The 18514-nt window shown below is 38.5% G+C and overlaps 1 protein-coding gene across 4 annotated transcripts in view; it reads left to right on the top strand.

Moving 5' to 3' along the window:
• Positions 1 to 17939, top strand: part of SNX14 (sorting nexin 14) — a 56966-nt gene extending 39027 nt beyond the window's left edge. For 3 of the 4 annotated variants that reach the window (XM_074895985.1, XM_074895984.1, XM_074895982.1), the window contains 10 exons: positions 38 to 138; positions 396 to 507; positions 2261 to 2301; positions 2457 to 2576; positions 10061 to 10184; positions 10672 to 10836; positions 11900 to 11995; positions 12670 to 12761; positions 12918 to 12974; positions 17095 to 17938. In XM_074895985.1, coding sequence (XP_074752086.1) covers positions 38 to 138; positions 396 to 507; positions 2261 to 2301; positions 2457 to 2576; positions 10061 to 10184; positions 10672 to 10836; positions 11900 to 11995; positions 12670 to 12761; positions 12918 to 12974; positions 17095 to 17133 — 947 coding nt within the window. In that variant the 3' untranslated portion in view covers positions 17134 to 17938. Of the gene's footprint in view, positions 1 to 37; positions 139 to 395; positions 508 to 2260; positions 2302 to 2456; positions 2577 to 10060; positions 10185 to 10671; positions 10837 to 11899; positions 11996 to 12669; positions 12762 to 12917; positions 12975 to 17094 lie in introns of all 4 variants that reach the window. The other variant, XM_074895983.1, reaches the window with a different exon arrangement.
• The last annotated feature ends 575 nt before the right edge of the window (positions 17940 to 18514 follow it).

The raw sequence follows: 18514 nt of genomic DNA, 5'->3' as shown, positions 1-18514 counted from the left end.
TACAAGAATAATTTAATCTCCTTGATATCTTAATTAGGTACGTTTCCTGATGCTCAGCTTCCCTCGAAGAGAATTATTGGCCCCAAGAACTATGAGTTCTTAAAATCCAAGAGAGAGGAGTTTCAGGAATATCTGCAGGTATAAAACTTTTGGAGCAAAGAATATTCTAAAAGCAATAATATAAACCTAGTAAAAGAATATTTGCTCTTTTTCTTGTTGTTTCTAAGTAACTTGAGTTATAGAGAGGATTCAAGGGGGCAAATAAAACTTGTTAAAGATTCATGTGACTGAAAACCAACATCTTTTGCAAATGGCAATATCTATGGTAATATAATGCTCTTTGAATATCTTTTTGCTATAGAGAAACTGATTTTTTCTTTCCTTCTGTCACAAAGAAACTTCTGCAACATCCAGAATTAAGTAACAGCCAGCTTTTAGCTGACTTCCTGTCCCCTAATGGAGGAGAGACTCAGTTTCTTGATAAAATGTTGCCTGATGTGAATCTTGGTATGTAGTATGCTAGATGTTTATCTGACAAATAGTAATACTGTAGATACTGTGATTGAATGATAGTAGTAATGAATAGCTAACTCTTTTTTAAGGATATGAATGTGAGAAGTAAGAACCCAGCTCCTTCACAGCCCTTAAAATTATAGCTCAGCAAGCGACATATACTGATACTTTATCGTTGAAGAAAAAAGACATTTTGAGATTATGGGAGAAAGTGTTTAAATGGTTGCTTTTGAATTTTTGTGTCAGCAGGTGATAAATTTTATCTAACAAATTTCATAGTTCAACAAGGCTTATAATATTGTCATGAATGAAACCTGCAAAAGTCAGTCAGTGTTTACAGGTGCGATGGTATAAACGATTTCTTAATGTAAACTACCTTTGGGTGTTAGTTCATTAAAATCTGTTTATTTTAATCTGAAAACTGTAATATTTAATACTTCTAGTATTACCTAGTGTTAACAGTCTTAACGTGAGCTACTTAATAGAATTTGAGGCAGTGGTGTGTGTGATATAGCCAGGCCAAATGGAAATTAAAAGGTTGAGAAATTCTTGATGCCTAAGGTAACAGTTGATAATAAATCCAAAAGGTAAACTTCAGTGTGACTTTACACTTGGCTGCAATGTAATTGGCTCAGGATAGTGGACCTGAGCTGTTATGGTCAACCTAATGACCATTCTGTCTTAGTGTATTGCAGCACTTGTGGTTCTGGCACCAGCGTGGTCCAGGAAAGCCATGTCTGAACTGTGCCACTGCATTCCTACTTCTCCCAGTCATGGTGTGAACCTGCTGGGGTGGCCGTTCCCTTAGTGTGCTTACCAAATTGTTGAATGAGATTTTGTGATCATCCTCCAGTTAAAAGGTTTTATTTTGTTTCAGACCTTCCCTCTAGATCCATCTGTAATTATTAAAAAAAGCTTATCATTATGGTGTTTACTGTCATGCATCTCAAGTCTGAGACTATGCTTCACTTCCATAAACATCATTTTAACAAGTCTTGGCATTTCAGTAAGGCTTTTTGTGGGGATGAGCAATTTTATTATTGTTTGATCATTGTACATACTCTCTGGTGTAAGTTCCAAATTTAATAACAAATAGATAAGAAAAGTATTGCTGTAAAGGTAGTGCTTAAAATAAAACTAACTCTAGACACTTTACTTTTTCAGCATTCAGAGTTACTGTTCTGTATCCTGATAGCCTTAACAGGACAAAGAGCTTATTTTTAAGACCACGGCTGTAGTCAGTCCAATTTGTAAAACTTTTCAAGACTGGGTGATTCCAGAATCTCTCCAGATTAGCTGACCTTTTCAGAGAAAGAGGAGAATCTCAGTATTTGTGATTTCTTTTATTTATGAGGGATGAAGAACATAAATACAGAAAATTTTGCCAATACTGGTATCATAAACTACTGCTGTTACGGTGCTATATAGCTATTTATGTTTGAGCTGCTAGGAAAATTACAAAGGCAGGTCTAGAGGGTTTTTTTTTTAACGTTCAAATAATCATCTGTATTTTTCATATTTTAAGTATCTTTTCTTGAAGAGTACTAAGCACTAAGTTTTAAGCTGAATATGTGGAAGACTTTATTCTTGTAGTTTTTTTGTGCCATATTAAAAAAAATAGAGATTTTAAAAACTGTTGTATCTTTAAATTAAGTACTAGACAATGAGTATATAAAATGTAGCAGAGCAAAATGTCCTTAAGATCAGGCAGTGATAACAGAAAGTTTTCATTTGTTTCTAATTATAGGTAAAATTATAAAATCTGTTCCAGGAAAGCTGATGAAAGAGGTAAGTTTTCCAGGTTGCTAACATTTTAACTTCAGTAACTAATTATATGTGCTTACTAACTTATAGGCTAGTCAAAAATTTGGAAACTCAGTTTTTGTTTTTGTTTTTTTTTCCTGTAATTATGCAAGTGATGGGTCACTCGTGTCTTATTTCAGAAAGGCCAGCATTTGGAGCCATTCATCATGAATTTCATCAACTCCTGTGAATCTCCGAAGCCTAAACCAAGCAGGCCTGAACTTACCATTTTGAGTCCCACTTCCGAAAACAACAAGAAGGTACAGTAAATCATCTTTCTTCCCCACTTTACAGGAGTGGGGAAAATTGACCATACTCTGAAAACACAAAGAATAGCCAGAAAAAACCATAAATATAACAACTTACCTATTCTGTGTTGTCTTTTCACAGAAGAGAGAATAGTAGTGCAGAGAGCTTTGTGGTCTTCTGTCTTGTAAACATCTTAGTCTGAATGATTTTTGAAGGTTTTGTTTTGGTTTGGTTTTTGTTAATTCTTAACTGTGTTTGGAGATGAGTATACACAGTAGAGAGCCTGGAAAGCACAGAGAGAAGAAGGAGGAAAGCAAAGGTATAAAATGGATAATGTTTTTGTGGCATAAGGCAGCTTCCTTTTTGAAGGGAAGAGCTTGAGTGTTTGATGAAAGTGTGACTTGTCAAAGTGCTACAAGCCAAAATCGTTGAGGTGCTGATACCTCTTTATCTACTTTTAAAATGTTAGTATGCAGTTCATTGATGTCTGGCATATGTAATAGGTTAACTGTATAACTTATGTATACTTTCTAATATTGCCACAGTTAAAGTGCAGTGCTTTCAATCTTAACCTTTTACTTGACTGTAGGAAAAGATAGTTACTTTCTTAATCTTCCTTTATTTGTGGTTAGAGCATGATAAAACTTACTGTTAGCTTCAGGGGCTTTAAAAAGGTGCTGGTCTTCATATTTCTGTGTTAGACTGCTTTAAAGTGTTAATGTACTTGTGGAATTTACAGAAGAATACTGTTTCTGGACTAGGATTTCAGAGACCCAAGCTCAGTGTTAACAGAGTTGATGTTATTTGACACAAAATACTTAATGTGCATACACTTTGCCATGTGAGAGGTTCTAAAAGAAAGCTCAGTGCTATATGTTTTTCTGCTATCTTGTTTGCTTTGGGAAGAGGAGTTAAAACTGGGCTACATATGAAAATGGACTCTGTGGGTGTCAGTCTCTTTTCCCAAGTAAGGAGTGATGGAACAAGAGGAGATGGCCTCAAGTTGCTCCAGGGAAGGTTTAGACTGGATATCAGGAAAAATTTCTTTGCTGAAAGAGTTGTCAGGTACTGGAACAGGCTGCCCAGGGAAGTGGTGGAGTCACCATCCCTGGAGATGTTTAAAAGCTGTGTAGATGCAGCACTTAGGGACATGGTTTAGTGGTGGACTTGACAGTGTTAGGTTAACAGTTGGACTCTTAAAGGACTTTTTTAGCCTAAATGATTCTATGATTTTCTGTAAGCCAGGACACTTACTTTTGCAAAGTGATAAATTAGAGATATATAATAGTCTAAAGAATAATGCATAGCATGAGGGGGCAGGGGACAAAGACTGGGGTGGTTTTTCCTCTCTCCTCTAGTGCAAAAACTGAGGCATCAGATGAAGGTGGTAGGATCCAGGTTCACAATAAAAAGTGGTAGCTCTTGCAGTGGTTAGTAGATTTGTGGCGTTCCTTGCCAAAATACGTTATGAATACTAGAAGTTTACCCAACTATAAGGTGAGACTGGACAAATTCACAAAAAGGAAATACATTCAGGGTGAATACCTGCGGAGAAACTGCATCCAGCTCTTGAACTTTTTTTTTTAGTTTAAAACAATTAGAGGCTGGAAGAGTATTGGTGAAAAGTACTGTTCATGCTCCTTCTCCTCTTGCAAGAGTTAGAAGCCCAGGATCCATTTATGATTCTTGTTGGTGATGGGCTGTTGGAAAAATGGGCCCTTTGTTTTCCTTCACTGTGGATGTTTTGTAGTGTTATGACACTTACAGAACTTGCAGCTACAAAACTTTTATACTGATTAAGTACAATGGCAGTTAAATCTATTAATTTGTTTAGAATTCATCTTCTAAACTTGAAGTCTGAATTACTACAGGAAATATTGTGTTAGCTTGCATGCGCACACACATAATTACTATCCTTCATTTCAAGTCCTTTCTTACTTTAGATGCTATTTCCAAGGTTGACATTTTTCTGTTGCTGTCTGTTCAGAGGAGGGGTGTAAATGTATCAACAGTTTTAAAAATCAGATTTTGACTTGTGATAGAAACAGTACATAATACTCCCAATGTTTTTTATAAAACCGCTGACAGCATACTACAACATAGTATGAACAATGTTAATTTTTTTACTGTGATCTGTCAAGAACTACTTGAAGTTAGTAGTTTTAATAGTTAACATACTTAAAACATTTGAGCAACAAGCTTTGCACTCTGAAGCGTTCCTATGAAGACAGGGTTCTTTCTGTAGTTTGCTTGGAAAACTTTTTTAAAGGATCAAAATTAATTCTTTAAAATGGTGTTCAAAACCATTTTGGCTTGTAAAAGGTTAAAAAAACCATAGTATTGCTCAATTAAAAAGCAAACTCATTCTCTGAAGTGTCAGTATGTTATTCTTGTAAAAGAACGTGTACAGAAATTCAGGCTCTGAAGTGAAGTTTTCCCAATTCTTTTTACCCATGGTGATCCCAGGAAAGCAAAGAAGCTGCCTGCAGTTTGGCTTTCCTTTTGGAATACTGAAGTTTCCTTAAACAAAACATAGACTGCCTTCTGTTTTCTAATGTCATTTTTAGAAACAGTATTGTGGGGGAAACCTCCTTATCACTGCTAATTAGCTGTCCACATATGCACTCCATTGGAGACACGGGTTTGTAAAGTCTGAGTCAAAGTTGTTTGCTTGTACCACTGCTTACCCTGTAGGAGGTGCTTTTGTCATGAGATACAAGTTTCTCTGCAGAGAGTAAAAAAGATGAGGCTAGCCCCAGCTCTCCATTACTTCTCACTGTCTATTGTGAGAGAGTTCACTTGTTTTTCCAAGCAACTTTATTTGTTAGCTGTTTTATAATAAGTAATTAGTTCTATGTATATTTTAGATTTTATTTTTCTTCCCCAGAAGAAATCTGTTTTATTTTGGGGAGTCATTTGCTGTAAATGGATTAAAAGTTTCAGATTTCAGTATATCTCCTGCTGAGCTATGGTTATTATTTAATGATGGGCACTCAGGACACTTGCCTTGGGGGATGCTGCAAGACAAGTTCTATGATCAGATACTCAGTATCTGTTTGTGCTCAAATTATACTACCAGTTTTGACCAGCAGAGGCATGTATGCATGAGGAATTCATGTGTTGACTGCTTTCTCACTAATTTCCCATCTATCAGTTAAGCCAGAGCTCACACACTTGCACGTTAACTATAATTATTAGAGATCTGATATCCAGTGTTGTGCTGTGTTATGATATCTGCAGAGTCTTCCCATGCACATTGTGAAATTCATCCCTCTTGCTGATTTGTTGGGATGCTTGTGCCTTCTTTGGAAGACAGTTTTCTCTTTCTCAAGTCAGCCCACGCTTAGGAAAAGCTTTGTGCTAGGTGCCAGGACACTGCACCATTTACATCTTGTCACTTCTTGAATTTGATCTGTCAGCCACACCTGTTTCATCTGCCAGACTGTTTTAGTTCAGATCATTGATGCTCTTTGGAAGCGTGTTTCCTGGACATATCTGCTTGTCGCATTTTCTCTCATTCTAGGGAGTTGTCTTAGAACTCATTAACTGAGTTTATTTCAGATGAAACTAAGCTGGAAATTCTGTCTAGGAATGCAGGCACAAAGGGTGTTCAGTCCAAAGGCCAGAGCAAAGGTAAACTGAGGTAACACCCCTCCCTACCCCTCCAAATACACATGGCATAGATGTCAGTTGTTCAGTTCTGCAGTTTCACTTCTGTTGTGCCACATGACGTTTTCATGAAGATAAAAGCATTGTGCAATAGTCTGGCACCCTTACCTCCTGATGATGGAGACGAATGCTAAATGCCTGTACCAGGATTGGGTGACCTGCCTGTATGGAGTCAATGAGGAGATCTGCCAGCAGCCAAAGCAGTGGAAGGTTGGCACATTCTGAGTGCCCATCTGTGAGAAGAGCATGTTCTTTTATAGCAAGGAAGTTCTTAAACACAGAATTTTGTGGTAGATGCTAGAGTAGATTTCCAGTTAATGCTTGTATTGCCACAGTGTTCCCATATACCTTGTCTGACACAGATCTGTTTATTCTAGTATCAACATGTTGGAATTTGTTCAGAGTACAGTACATTCCCTGGTGCTTCTGCTGCCAACTCGTTTGCCGTGAATAGGGTACACCCAGGCTACCTGTTCATCAACAGGATGAATAAGAAATGTGTGAAAGTCTGTCAGGGCAAGTGAAAGCTGGAGTTCAACCAGAAATGTGTCTACTTCTCTGAATGCATGCCACTTCCTTTTGAATATTCCTGGTGCATGTGTATGTTTGTATGTTTTAAATATTGGTGGAAAGACTTCTAGTTAAAAGTGCATCATAAACATGTGTAGTCAACCTTAGTACAGACAATAGCAATTGGATTTTATCCTGTATCAGATCCACTAGATCAAAAGAGTTAGCAACCTCCCTGGTTAAAAGAAACAAGTAACTAAAAAACTCTGCTCCCCACTCCTAGGGGCACCAACAAGATCTCTGGCTTTCCCAGCTCTATTTCTATTCTGAAGGTCTGTAAGTGCCTTGATCATCTTCTGAACATACTTTTTCAGACTTGCTAGAATAGGTCAGGAATTCTCAGCTGATGCAAAATTTGCAAAATACGCCTACAAAGGCATTGTTCTACTAGCTTGTGATGACCTGCTAACAGGAATGAAAACTGCTTTTGGAACAGCGACAGTATAATGTATGTTTATGGATAGTTATTTGGAGGAAGACACGGTTGCTTTTCAATACACTAACTGATGTGGTTCAGATGCTGCATACATTCTTTCTTCTTAGCATTTTAGTATAGTCACCTGTACTTGGCAAATGAGCAGGAAAAACGGTGGAGTGGTTCATACCTCTGGCTGTAGATATAGTTCATAATCTTGGTAAACTTCACGCCTGTGCTGGCATGTATGGGTGTATATTTGCATGTGCGCTCACTAAACCTTGAGTAGCTTTCTTTTTTCTGTTAGGTACTTTAAGCATTCATAGCTATTTTGCTAGCTTTTCCCATCAAGGTATAATAGATAGCCTGTTGTACAAGGGATTAATTTGGTCTTTTTCTTAATACAGGCGTTTTATCTTTCACTTACTTCAGGAGCTTGGCTTCCATTATTAACCAGTACTAATCCGCGGAATTTCCTCATTGAAAGCCTTTTAAGAATATTTTGTGGTCTCAATCACAGTTACTGTTTAATCTTAAAGATATGAATGATAGCATTGGAGTTTGTCTTGCTTGTCTTTCTTTTAGCCTAATTACAACAGTGAGCATTATATCACATCTCAAATATTAACATGTTCAGAAACACTTAAAAGCAAAATCCTGTGATTATCCAAATTGTGACTATAATCTCAAATTTTGTATTAGATATCCAGTTGTATGTTTTCACTTGGCTTTCCTCTGAGGCGAAAATTGTGGGAGGTGCAAAACACCTAAGCAGGGATGTAGTGCCACTTTGTGTTACGGTTGCTGCATCCTTCAGACATGCATTGCTGATGACTCTAGAATACACACTTGTACTGGAATAATGCAAAGGATATACTTTATAAAAACTGCTCATTGGCTCAGTAATTTTGGCATGCATTGATCTGCTGTTGCTTTCTGAAGTGCTGTGTGCAAGAGCCTAAGCTTTCAAAGCTTGTCAGTGATCAAGGAACTATTATACTTAAGGTATAAGACACATTATCTGAGTGCGGAGGTACGTACAACTTTCAGAAGATACTGCTCCTGGTTTGGGGTGAAAGTTTAAATAACTTTTGGAGGTCAAAAGCTTCGCCCTAAGATGGCCTTCACGTTTGAGTTTTTTTGTAGATCACTTACCGGACTGCTGTTAATGTTTTAGTTTGGCCTGTACACACTTCTCTGAACCTCTGTCTCTGCAGCACACTGGGCTCCTTTGAGTTGGCCTAGTATGTATTGCCCCTGTCAGGTTGTGGGGTGTATCTAAAAAATAAATGAGGCTCTTGTTTAAGTTACAATAATTCAGCTAAGGTTTTCTCAGCGTCCTAGTTTTGGTATTGAGGAGGATATAGACTTCAGTTTATACAGGATTATTTAAACAACATACCAGGGATGCTTTCATACAGTAGGCGTGAATAATTATGTGTTCTTTTGTTACTTTTCTGGATACCAGTCATCCACCAGTGCATTAACCATATTTGCTCTTTCATGTAATTTATGTAATAACTTGGTGGTGTTTAGTTTGAGTGAACTTTGTGAAGATAATGCCAGCAGTTCAGCACTTAATAAAAGAGAGTGCCTAAAGAAGTACAAGTCAAAACCTGAGTCTTACCACGTTTCCTGATGTAATTTTTCCTGTGAGTGCAGAGCATTCTGTACTTGCATGAATTCAGAATTTATGAATTCTTGTACTTGCATGATTCAGAATGTGATTTGGGTGGTTTATGGCCTGATTTATTTCAGGGAGAATTGCTTGACAGAAAGTGAACCACGTATAAGCAAATTGCTTCCCGTTCCTTGGAACTATTTTTAATTTGGGAGTGATACAGAAAAATCTGTGTCAGTAGCAATCATCTCAACCTAGGCAGCACTGTAATCACATTGCATTTGTTTCTAGTTCTGGGATATTTTTTTAGAGGATTGACATAAACTTTTGACCTATACAGAGTATTTTGTATAAATTCTTTTTTATCTTTAGATCAACAGTTTTGGGGATAAGCTGCTTTAAAATAAACTGTTAGTGGTGATTGTCAGATACTGTTAAATGTGGAGACTCTCAAGATTTAGAGGATTCTTCCCTCCCAGCTGTGGGAGCCCACAGACTTGGCGAGGGGTAGGGTAGGTGAACAAGGAGTACTGCCTAGGTGGTGTGGGACTCCTTATGGTATGCAGGGAAGAGCCTCTTGGGATTTTGCAAGTATTATAATGATATCTTTTGGGGAAGAGCCAATGGTAAGGAAATGGAGGAATTGTGGTGGTGAAAACATGGGAAAATAGAAAAATAAAGGAATAAAATGAGGAATTGTATGAATGGAAAAAACACAAACTTCAGTAACTTAATTCATGAAGTTTTTGCTATCGGTAATCAAGCTGGCAGGGAAAAAAAGGGGATTTCTCCGTGTAAAAAAAGTTGGATATTTTGTCTAGAAACAATTGTATTGATTTCAAAATGAGAGCAAACAACAGAATGGGGTGCATCAGGAATCAAAGCCTGTGAAAAAAGTCTAGAAGGTATCAGGAGCAAAAGGGCTCATGAATTAATGTTGCCCTGCTGATTTGTTCTGAATCCAGGTATTTTTGTTGGTGGGTATCTTGGCAACATGTGACAACATGCTCTTTATTGCCCCCCCCCCCCGCCCCCTTTGGAAAATGAAAGGGGAGGGGGGTGGGAAGGAGGGAGGAAAACTAATTAATTATTTGAAAGCTCTGGAGAAAAGCTACTTCTTATTAACCGCCACCCCCCAAAAAAAAAACCAAATAAAGAACTGATGGCTATCCTTTTGCCTTTGAATGCAGTGTTTTCAGTCTTAACGTTTCTATTTTTAGCTTTTCAATGATTTGTTCAAGAATAATGCAAACCGGTCTGAGAACACAGAAAGACGACAAAATCAGAACTACTTCATGGAAATGATGACTGTAGAAGGAGTCTATGACTACTTAATGTATGTTGGTAAGAAGTGATTTTCATGCCAAATATGAGGTTCAAGTTCTTTGGTAAGAAATAAAATTCTGTTGTAGTACTTGTATATAATTCAGCACTTGCAAGCTTAATGTTACACAATTTAGGAGCACAGTTATTCTTTAAAAGACTTTATTGCTGTGCTAAAATATCATAATTTAGCATTCATTATTGCTCAGTTGTTTTGTTATATCTCTTTCTTACCATGTCTCAGACTACGAGCTTATGGGAGAAGGTCTCTTCCCTTTTCTCAGGTGTGCCTAAGCTGCTTGTATGCTCTGGGAACTAACTGATAAAAATAGTTAAGGGAAGTAACTGATAAGCAATCTGTAGAGCACTGATTTTTTTCAGTGTTACACTAACAAAACAAAAATATTATTTACTTATTTGCAATCTTTTTTTTTAAAAAAAAAAAAGTGATTCATTTATCATTAGTATTAGGAGAACCTTATAAACGTGTGTTACTGTAAATTTGCAGGTAGGGTAGTTTTCCGCATTCCTGACTGGCTGCATCATCTCTTGATGGGAGGAAGAATTCTCTTCAAAAACACATTGGAACTGTACACAGACTATTATTTGCATTATAAGTTAGAACAGCTATTTCAGGAGCACCGGTTGGTTTCTCTGATAACACTGCTGAGAGGTTGGTAAAAGTTACATCTTTGAAGTTAAAATACTGCTTTACTTTAATGTTTGAAATTCCTTCTGTTAAGTTTCCAAGTACTAAACATTGGAGCGCTTAACTAAAGCTAATGGAGTTTTAAAAATCAAGTGGGTCTATAAAAGTTTGCAAAAGCTCCTTGCAGAAAGATGCTGAGTCAGCCATGTTGTCTGTCAGTGGTGATTACAGATAAAGTATTGTGAATAATAACTTGCTAAGGTGTGCAAAGAACAATAAAGCAGAATAAAGGTGGTTTAGTATATCAGAGTGCAAGTATTTCATTCAATCTTTAAATTACTTCTCACTTGGGTGCTACATCACAGAACTTTATTGTTAATTTCTTTGTTCCCTTTGTTGTGGTGGGTTTTTGAGAGGGTTAAGTGTTCTTGACCCTCAAATAAGGGAAGGGGTGAGAGGTTAAATAAAAAATTTAAAAATTACTTCACAGCTATAGAGAAGCAGCATCTGACTACAGTCTGATCTAAACACATCTGGCCAGAGTTCTGGAATCAAGACAGCTCTGTCCTTATCAAGCCAAAAAGAAAGCTTGTGAAAGATAAAAAAGGAAAGGAGTAAGTTTTTCAGAGCCTAAACCCAAAACTGAGTGCCTAATATTTCTGATGAACAGCAATTCTTGTTTTTTCATTCATAGGTATATCTGAATTTTTTGACAGTTTCAGACAATGTTTTAGCACAAGGTATAAACACTGCTTATAGTTTTGAAAGTATAAGGGAAATTATAAGTAAGGAGATCATAACTAACCTAAAGCAGAATTGATCCAGACCTAGAAGGTAATGCTTTAAAAATTTGAAAAGAATGGAAACAAATTAGCAAAAGATGGTTGTCCTCCACACAGGTGGGGTATTCTGGATTTGATCAGGCTAATGTAAGCATAAAACTATTGTCTGGCAAGGCTGCAGTACCCTTTCAGTCAAGATCATACAGAAAAGACTCAACTTCAAAGCCATAATCCAAAATACTACTTCTATCTCCAGTGAGGTAAAGCTGCCTAAAGACTTTTTTTTCAATGTGTCTTTGCTGCAGATGCCATCTTCTGTGAGAATACTGAACCTCGCTCTCTCCAGGATAAACAGAAGCGAGCAAAGCAGACTTTTGAAGAAATGATGAGATACATTCCAGGTTCTGTATTTTGTGACTCTATGAGTATGGTTAATAGTTCAAGCAGATGCCTAACCCAAATACAGTCACATTAGCTTTCCAAATCAAGTAATACTTACGCTGCTGAGATTTGGGTTGACTAGAACACTAGGTATAAGAATCCAGGAGTTCAGTTTCATCACTTCAGTGTTGCTGACTAAGGTTTGTAGCATAGTGATGAATAAAGACATGATAGAAATCAAGAGCTTTACGGATGTACTTTAGTACCATAATTTCTTCATCTTTAGAATGCTTGTATGGTTTGTATTTTATCCAGATGAAAACTGGGTTAAAAAAGGCACAGTGTGAAGCCAGAAGATAAATCTTCTAACTCTGTAAATTAGGGAAGAGGGGCCCATTTGCGAGGTTATTCAGAAAGCAATTAAAGAATTTCAGCTTGTGGTTTATTAAACAATGCATTAGGACAATACATTGATATTATAAAAAGTGTAATAATTAGGCATGCAGCCCTGAAGGAAAGGGAGGAAAAAAGGAGGAACCAAAGGCATGCTTGTTTTTCCATTCACCGCTTTAGACGGATAAAATTTGTACTCTAATTTAAACTGTTTTTTAATTACTGGAGTTCTGTAACTTCATTGTATAGCTGTTCTGCAGTGCTTCCTAATGACTTGTGTATTTATTGGTATCTGGTCTAGATTTAATAGGCAAGTGCATTGGGGAAGAGGCTAAATATGAAGGCATCAGGCTTCTGTTTGATGGAATGCAGCAACCAGTGCTCAACAAACAGGTAACTTGTGACACGTGAGAAACTTGCCTTTTGGCATAGAATTTCCTGAAGTGAATGTTTAGATATAGCAGAGGAGTGAGCTCTAATTCAGAGTTTAAAATAAAAAAACCAGAGTGTTGCCTTGGAGTGTTCTTACTTTTCTTTATTTTCTTTTAGTTAACTTATGTTCTGCTGGACATTGGGATTCAAGAACTCTTTCCAGAGCTGAGTAAGGTATGTGTTAACTCCCTTCAAGAGCTGCAGAATTCCTCAAGCTGCTAGTGAGTCTGGTCGTTGGTGCATTTTTGGGGTTGTTCCCTTGTAATATTGATTTTAAATTTTCGGGAAAATCTGTATTTTACTAATGTGTTGAAATCGTCGAAATCTGGATTATTTACGTTTTTGTTAATTAGTTCTTTCCAAATCAGTTTAGGCTCATTTGTCTCTCAGCAATTCTGAGCTGCCTTTCAGTAGAATTGGACAGAGTAATAAGCAGTTGGGATCTCAGTGCCTTTCTTTTTGATTGATTGTCTCCATTCTGTTTTATGCATTTCCTGATTTAGGAAATGAATTCTGCATGCAGAGCTCAGATTGAGCTTCTGCATTTTTCTTGATAATATTTGGCAGGAGGGTTTCTTACCTCTAGTTTGGTCACTGCAATGTTAACTCCCAACTATCCAGATAAAGGAGAAAGAATTCGCATAACACAAGATGCTGTGTAAATGCATATTGTTAAGGTTATGATCCATCTGATATTTGTAGTTCTATATATAAAACCTTAACAGAGTTTTACATAGTTATTTTACAGTTTGGTCTTCCTGATAAGCAGGAGATAGCTGGTTAACTAGATATAAAACAAACAAACAAACCCCTCACTCACAATAGATGTTCGTTGCATGAGCCCGGTGTCTGAGAGCTGCGGAGTTTCAGCAGTGACTTGTTTTGCATGATAAACAGAAACAAACGTTAGATGTCAGAACAAGCTGACTGTTTTCACTGAAATAAGGCCATCTAAGCAAGTCTAACCTGCTCTGCACATCAGCTCTATAGCTGCCCTCCTCACATCAGTGTTCACAGTTAAAAACTGACCAAGGGAATGAGGAAGTAGCCTGGAGACTTGTGTGCTGTAAAAAGACCTGTCTTAGCCCTGCTGTTTCACTCTGCTGAACTATTTTTGTATCTCAGCAGCTAATAACATATATATATATATATATAGGAGCACTGGTCTTTCTTCAGTTGATGCTGAAAAAACCTGAAGGCTTTGTGTGTTTTAAGTATTTAAATAGTCTTTAAAGCACCAGTCAGGCCCAGAGGGTGGTGATCAGTAGAATGAAATCTAGTTGGAGGCCAGTAACTAGGGAGGTATCCCAGGGGTCAGTTCTGGGTCCAGTCCTGTTTAACATCTTCATTAATGATCTGGATGGTTGGGCAGAGTGCAAGGCTGGTGATGACACCGAGCTGGGAGGAGTGGCTGGTACAGCAGGGGGTTGTGCTGCCATCCAGGGGGACCTCGACAGGCTGGAGAGGTGGGCTGACAGGGACCTCATGAAGTTCAACAAAGGGAAATGCAAAGCAGCTTGGCAGAAAAGGACCTGGGGGTCTGGTGAGCACCACATTGACCATGGGCCAGCAGTGTGCCCTTGCTCAAAGGCAGAAAATGGTGTCCTGGGCTGCATTAGGAGGAGTGGTGCCAGCAGGTCAAGGAAGGCGATGCTGCCCCTCTACTCGGCACTGGTAAGGCCACACCTAGAGGGCTGTGTCCAGGTCTGGGCTCCCCAGTGCAAGAGACAGATGGACATACTGGAGAGTCCAGTGAAGGGCCATGAAGATGATGATTGGAGCACTTCACATATAGAGAAAGGTTGAGAGATTGAGATTGCTGAGACTGTTCATTCTGGAGAAGAGAGAGTGCAAAGAGGACAGAGCCAGGATCTTTTCAGTGGTGCACAGTGACAGGACCAGAGGCAGTGGGCACAAAAACACAGGAGGTTCTTTCTGAACATCAGGAAACACTTTTTCACTGTGAGGGTGACTGAGCACTGGCACAGGTTGCCCAGGAGCTGGTGGAGTCTCCATCCTTGGAGTTATTCAGAAGCCATCTGGGCATGGTCCTGGGCAACCATCTCTGGGTGGCCCTGCCCGAGGTTTGGACTAGATAACCTCCAGGGGCACCTTCCAACCCCAACCATGCTGTGATTCCATAACAGTGTGTGTATTTGGTGGTGTGAAATATTCTTTCTTCAAAAACAAATCAAGCAAAGATTATTTATTAATTTGTCAAGATTATGGTTTGTACAACTTCTTAATCTGTCCTTTTATTCCATGTAACTGTGACACTGCCTGACTGCTCTGAAGTGTTTCAGAAAGCCACCTGCTGAGGAGGGACCTCTAATGCTACCTTTGGTCCCAGTGAAACAGCAGAGTTGAGGGCTGGGCTCCCCCAGTCCTCTGTGACTGATGCTGATGGGGATGGAGTGAGGGCATTCACTGGTGAAGATTTCAGTAGAGGAAAGGAAGAGAACCTAGAACTTCAGCTGTTTTCCTATTTTGGATGTACTGAGAGTAATACAGAACAAAGTACTGCTTCTGTGATGTTTCACAGTGGGACCTGGTTGTGAATGAACTAAGACTCTGATGGACTGAGAGGCAGCTGAGGAGGGATCACTATGAGAAGAGAAATGCAGGGTAGACAGGGTATATGGGCAGAGGGCAGTGGTTTTCATCTGAAGCTGTAAAAAAAAAAAAAAAAGATATTTCCCAAAGTCACAGCAAATTGACTGTGAAACCACTTGGTAAGAGAATTGTTTCCTCCAAACAGTTGTAATCTGGAAGTTAAAAAAGTAGTGGCTGATCTCACTTAGCTATCAGTTGTATTGATAGTGGGATTGAGGGCACCCTCAGCAAGTTTGCTGGTGACACCAAGCTGTGTGGTGAGGTCAACAGGCTGGAGGGAAGGGATGTCACCCAGAAGGGCCTTCACAGGCTGGAGAGGTGGGCCCGTGCAAACCTCATGAAGTTCAACAAGGCCAAGTGCAAGGTCCTGCACATGGGTCAGGGCAATCCCAAGCACAAATACAGGCTGGGGGATGAGTGCATTGAGAGCAGCCCTGAGGAAAAGGACTTGGGGGTATTAGTGGATGAAAAACTGACTATGAGCCAGCGGTGTGCACTTGCAGCCCCGAAAGCCAACTGTATCCTGGGCTGCATCAAGATAAGGGTGGCCTTTCAGTACTTAGAGGGTCTACAGGAAAGATGGGGAGAGTCTTTTTACAAAGGCATGTAGTGGTAAGACAAGGGGTAATGGCTTTAAACTGAAAGAGCGTAGATTCACATTAGATGTAAGGAAGAAATTCTTTACTGTGTAGTTGGTGAGGCACTGGCACAGGTTGCCCAGAGAAGCTGTGGCTGCCCCCTCCCTGTCAGTGTTCAAGGCCAGGCTGGACGGGGCTTTGAGCAACCTGGTCTAGAGGAAGGTGTCCCTGCCCATGGCAGGGGGGTGGAACTAGATGATCTTTAAGGTCCCTTCCAACCAAAACTATTATATGATGTGGGGAGAGGGAAGTCACTTCAATGACTTTTAATTGAGCAGAGACTGGTCATTTATTTTTGAGTTGCTTGATACCAAAATGCACTTGTAGTTACAGTGAAGAACAGAAAAATATTTCATGTTGGTAAGGATTTAAAGGGAAAACTGAGTGTCCTGGATGTGTTGTTTTGAGCATTAATCCTTCAGTGGGGAAAACAGTGATGGGAGACAGGAAAATTTTCATTAGTGATGATGTGAGTCTGCTTCTCACTCTTGAGATCTGATATCTTGAAGGTATATCGTGCTACAGGTACCAGTGTGGATATATACTAGATCACGTGATACATCCTGTGTTTAATGGCAGCATGCACATGTGAACAAGCTCTAGGGATAAGAGCTGAAAAGCGTGGTATTAGGAGTTTTGCCTTTTATACAAGGTACAGCCAGTCCCTTGCAAGTCTGTCAGGATACAAGGAAAAGGGGCAGCTGAGAGAGGAGAAGCATTCCTAGCAGGGGAAGGAAAGAAGTCCAGATGAAAAAATACCATGTCAGAGCCATTGCCAGAGCAGAAAACTGCTGTGTTAAGAAAACTGTATTTAGCGGTTCAGAATGGGGGAGGTGAGAACTTCCAGAGAAAGCAGAAAATACCTATTTTGAGAAATCTTATTAAAAACCTGAAAGCTGTAGCCTTCCTTTCTTTTAACTCAGGTTTCAAGTGAATGGTATCAAATACCATTAATCACTGCAGCTCATTTCAGTCATTTATATGTAAATATGCATTTCCAAATTTAGTAAGTAATTTTTTTTTTCTCCATTACTGTTTAACAGGGTCCAAAGGAAGCTAGCTCCGTATCTTGTTGGATGTGAATGCAGGATGCATGGACCTTGCTGGACACCCAGTGGAAACATCTGCTGTGCATTATTGTAATGGACATGTGACATTTTAACTTTGCATTGTATATTTTCTTGTAAATAACATAAAATTTAAGTTCTAAAAGATCCCTTTATGCAATAAAGACATTAAAATTTAATACCAACTACAAGTAAGTAATATCTCTACTTTTTATTTTAAATTTATTTTAGCTGTCATCAGTAAAAGTCAAATTAATTTCCCCAAAATTGCTGCCTGTGCAATTACAGGGTGCCATAAAATAAGACAGCTGGAGATCAGCCATCGTATGTTTTGCTAAAAGAGCAATTACTGTTGTCTTCTTTAAAGGATATGTGGAAAAATTGTTTGGAAGAAGTTGTAGAATGCTTCCATTAAGTTATGTTTAACTGTCTTTAACGAATCTTACTGATTTTTTAAAAAACTAAATTACATGATTGAATCTGTTGCATACAAATCATCTTAGAACTATCTTTGGGCTTCTGCTTTCCATAAGCATGGAAAATCATGTGTGTAATTTATTTAATATCTGACCTTCAGCTCTAAAGCACTCTTAAAATAATAATGGGCGTGAAAAGTGGTTTTGACTTTTACCTTAGCCTTTATTTTCCTGCAGTTTTCTTATCTGGGTTTGGGTTTCTTCGGATATCCTCTTTACAGGCTTAGAAAAGAGGATGTGAGTCCGTTCATAACATTTTCTAAAAATTTATTAGTGTATAAAAATGTGTGGAAGATTTTTCCTGTAAATCTTCATTTGTTGGTCCAGCCTTCATAAAAAAGACTTTGAAAAGGACTTTTCTTGTGTGGATTTTCAACAAGTTCTACTCACAGAAAAATACAGAGATATTTTAATAGTCATTCCTCAATTTTTCTTTTCAGACAACACCCCTTTTCTTCTTTTTTTACAAACAAGCCAACTTAATGCACTATCAGTGTTCTCTGTCAATAGAGTTTGCATTATCTAGCTGTATTATTTTTGCACATCTTTTCCTTCTGTTTGTCAAAAGGAAGGTAAAACTGTTATCTCTCTGGATGTGCCAAAAGAGTTGTTACAACTCTGTAAAAACTGGCTTGCAGGTACACCTTGGACTGTAAGTGCACTCTGTTACTGGCTTTATCTTGATTTGGGGATGACCATTCTGTAAATTAGTAATTTTAGGGACTGGTCTTGACAAAGCAGCAATAGTGTTATAAGTAAGAGTGTGTCAAGGTCAGTAGTTTGTCTCCCTGTTCTAACACAACTTACCTGATGCAGCTCTGTAGTCCAGATCTTTTCATGCACAACCCTTGAATTTATGTGGAAACTGATGGAATATTGAAATTTAAGCATACTGAATACTCAATGTATCTCCTTCAAGT

Source organism: Athene noctua, chromosome 1 (genome assembly GCF_965140245.1).
Source record: "Athene noctua chromosome 1, bAthNoc1.hap1.1, whole genome shotgun sequence".
Lineage (NCBI taxonomy): Eukaryota > Metazoa > Chordata > Aves > Strigiformes > Strigidae > Athene > Athene noctua.
Note: the sequence above shows the minus strand (reverse complement) of the source record. Positions and strands in the feature narration are given on the sequence as shown.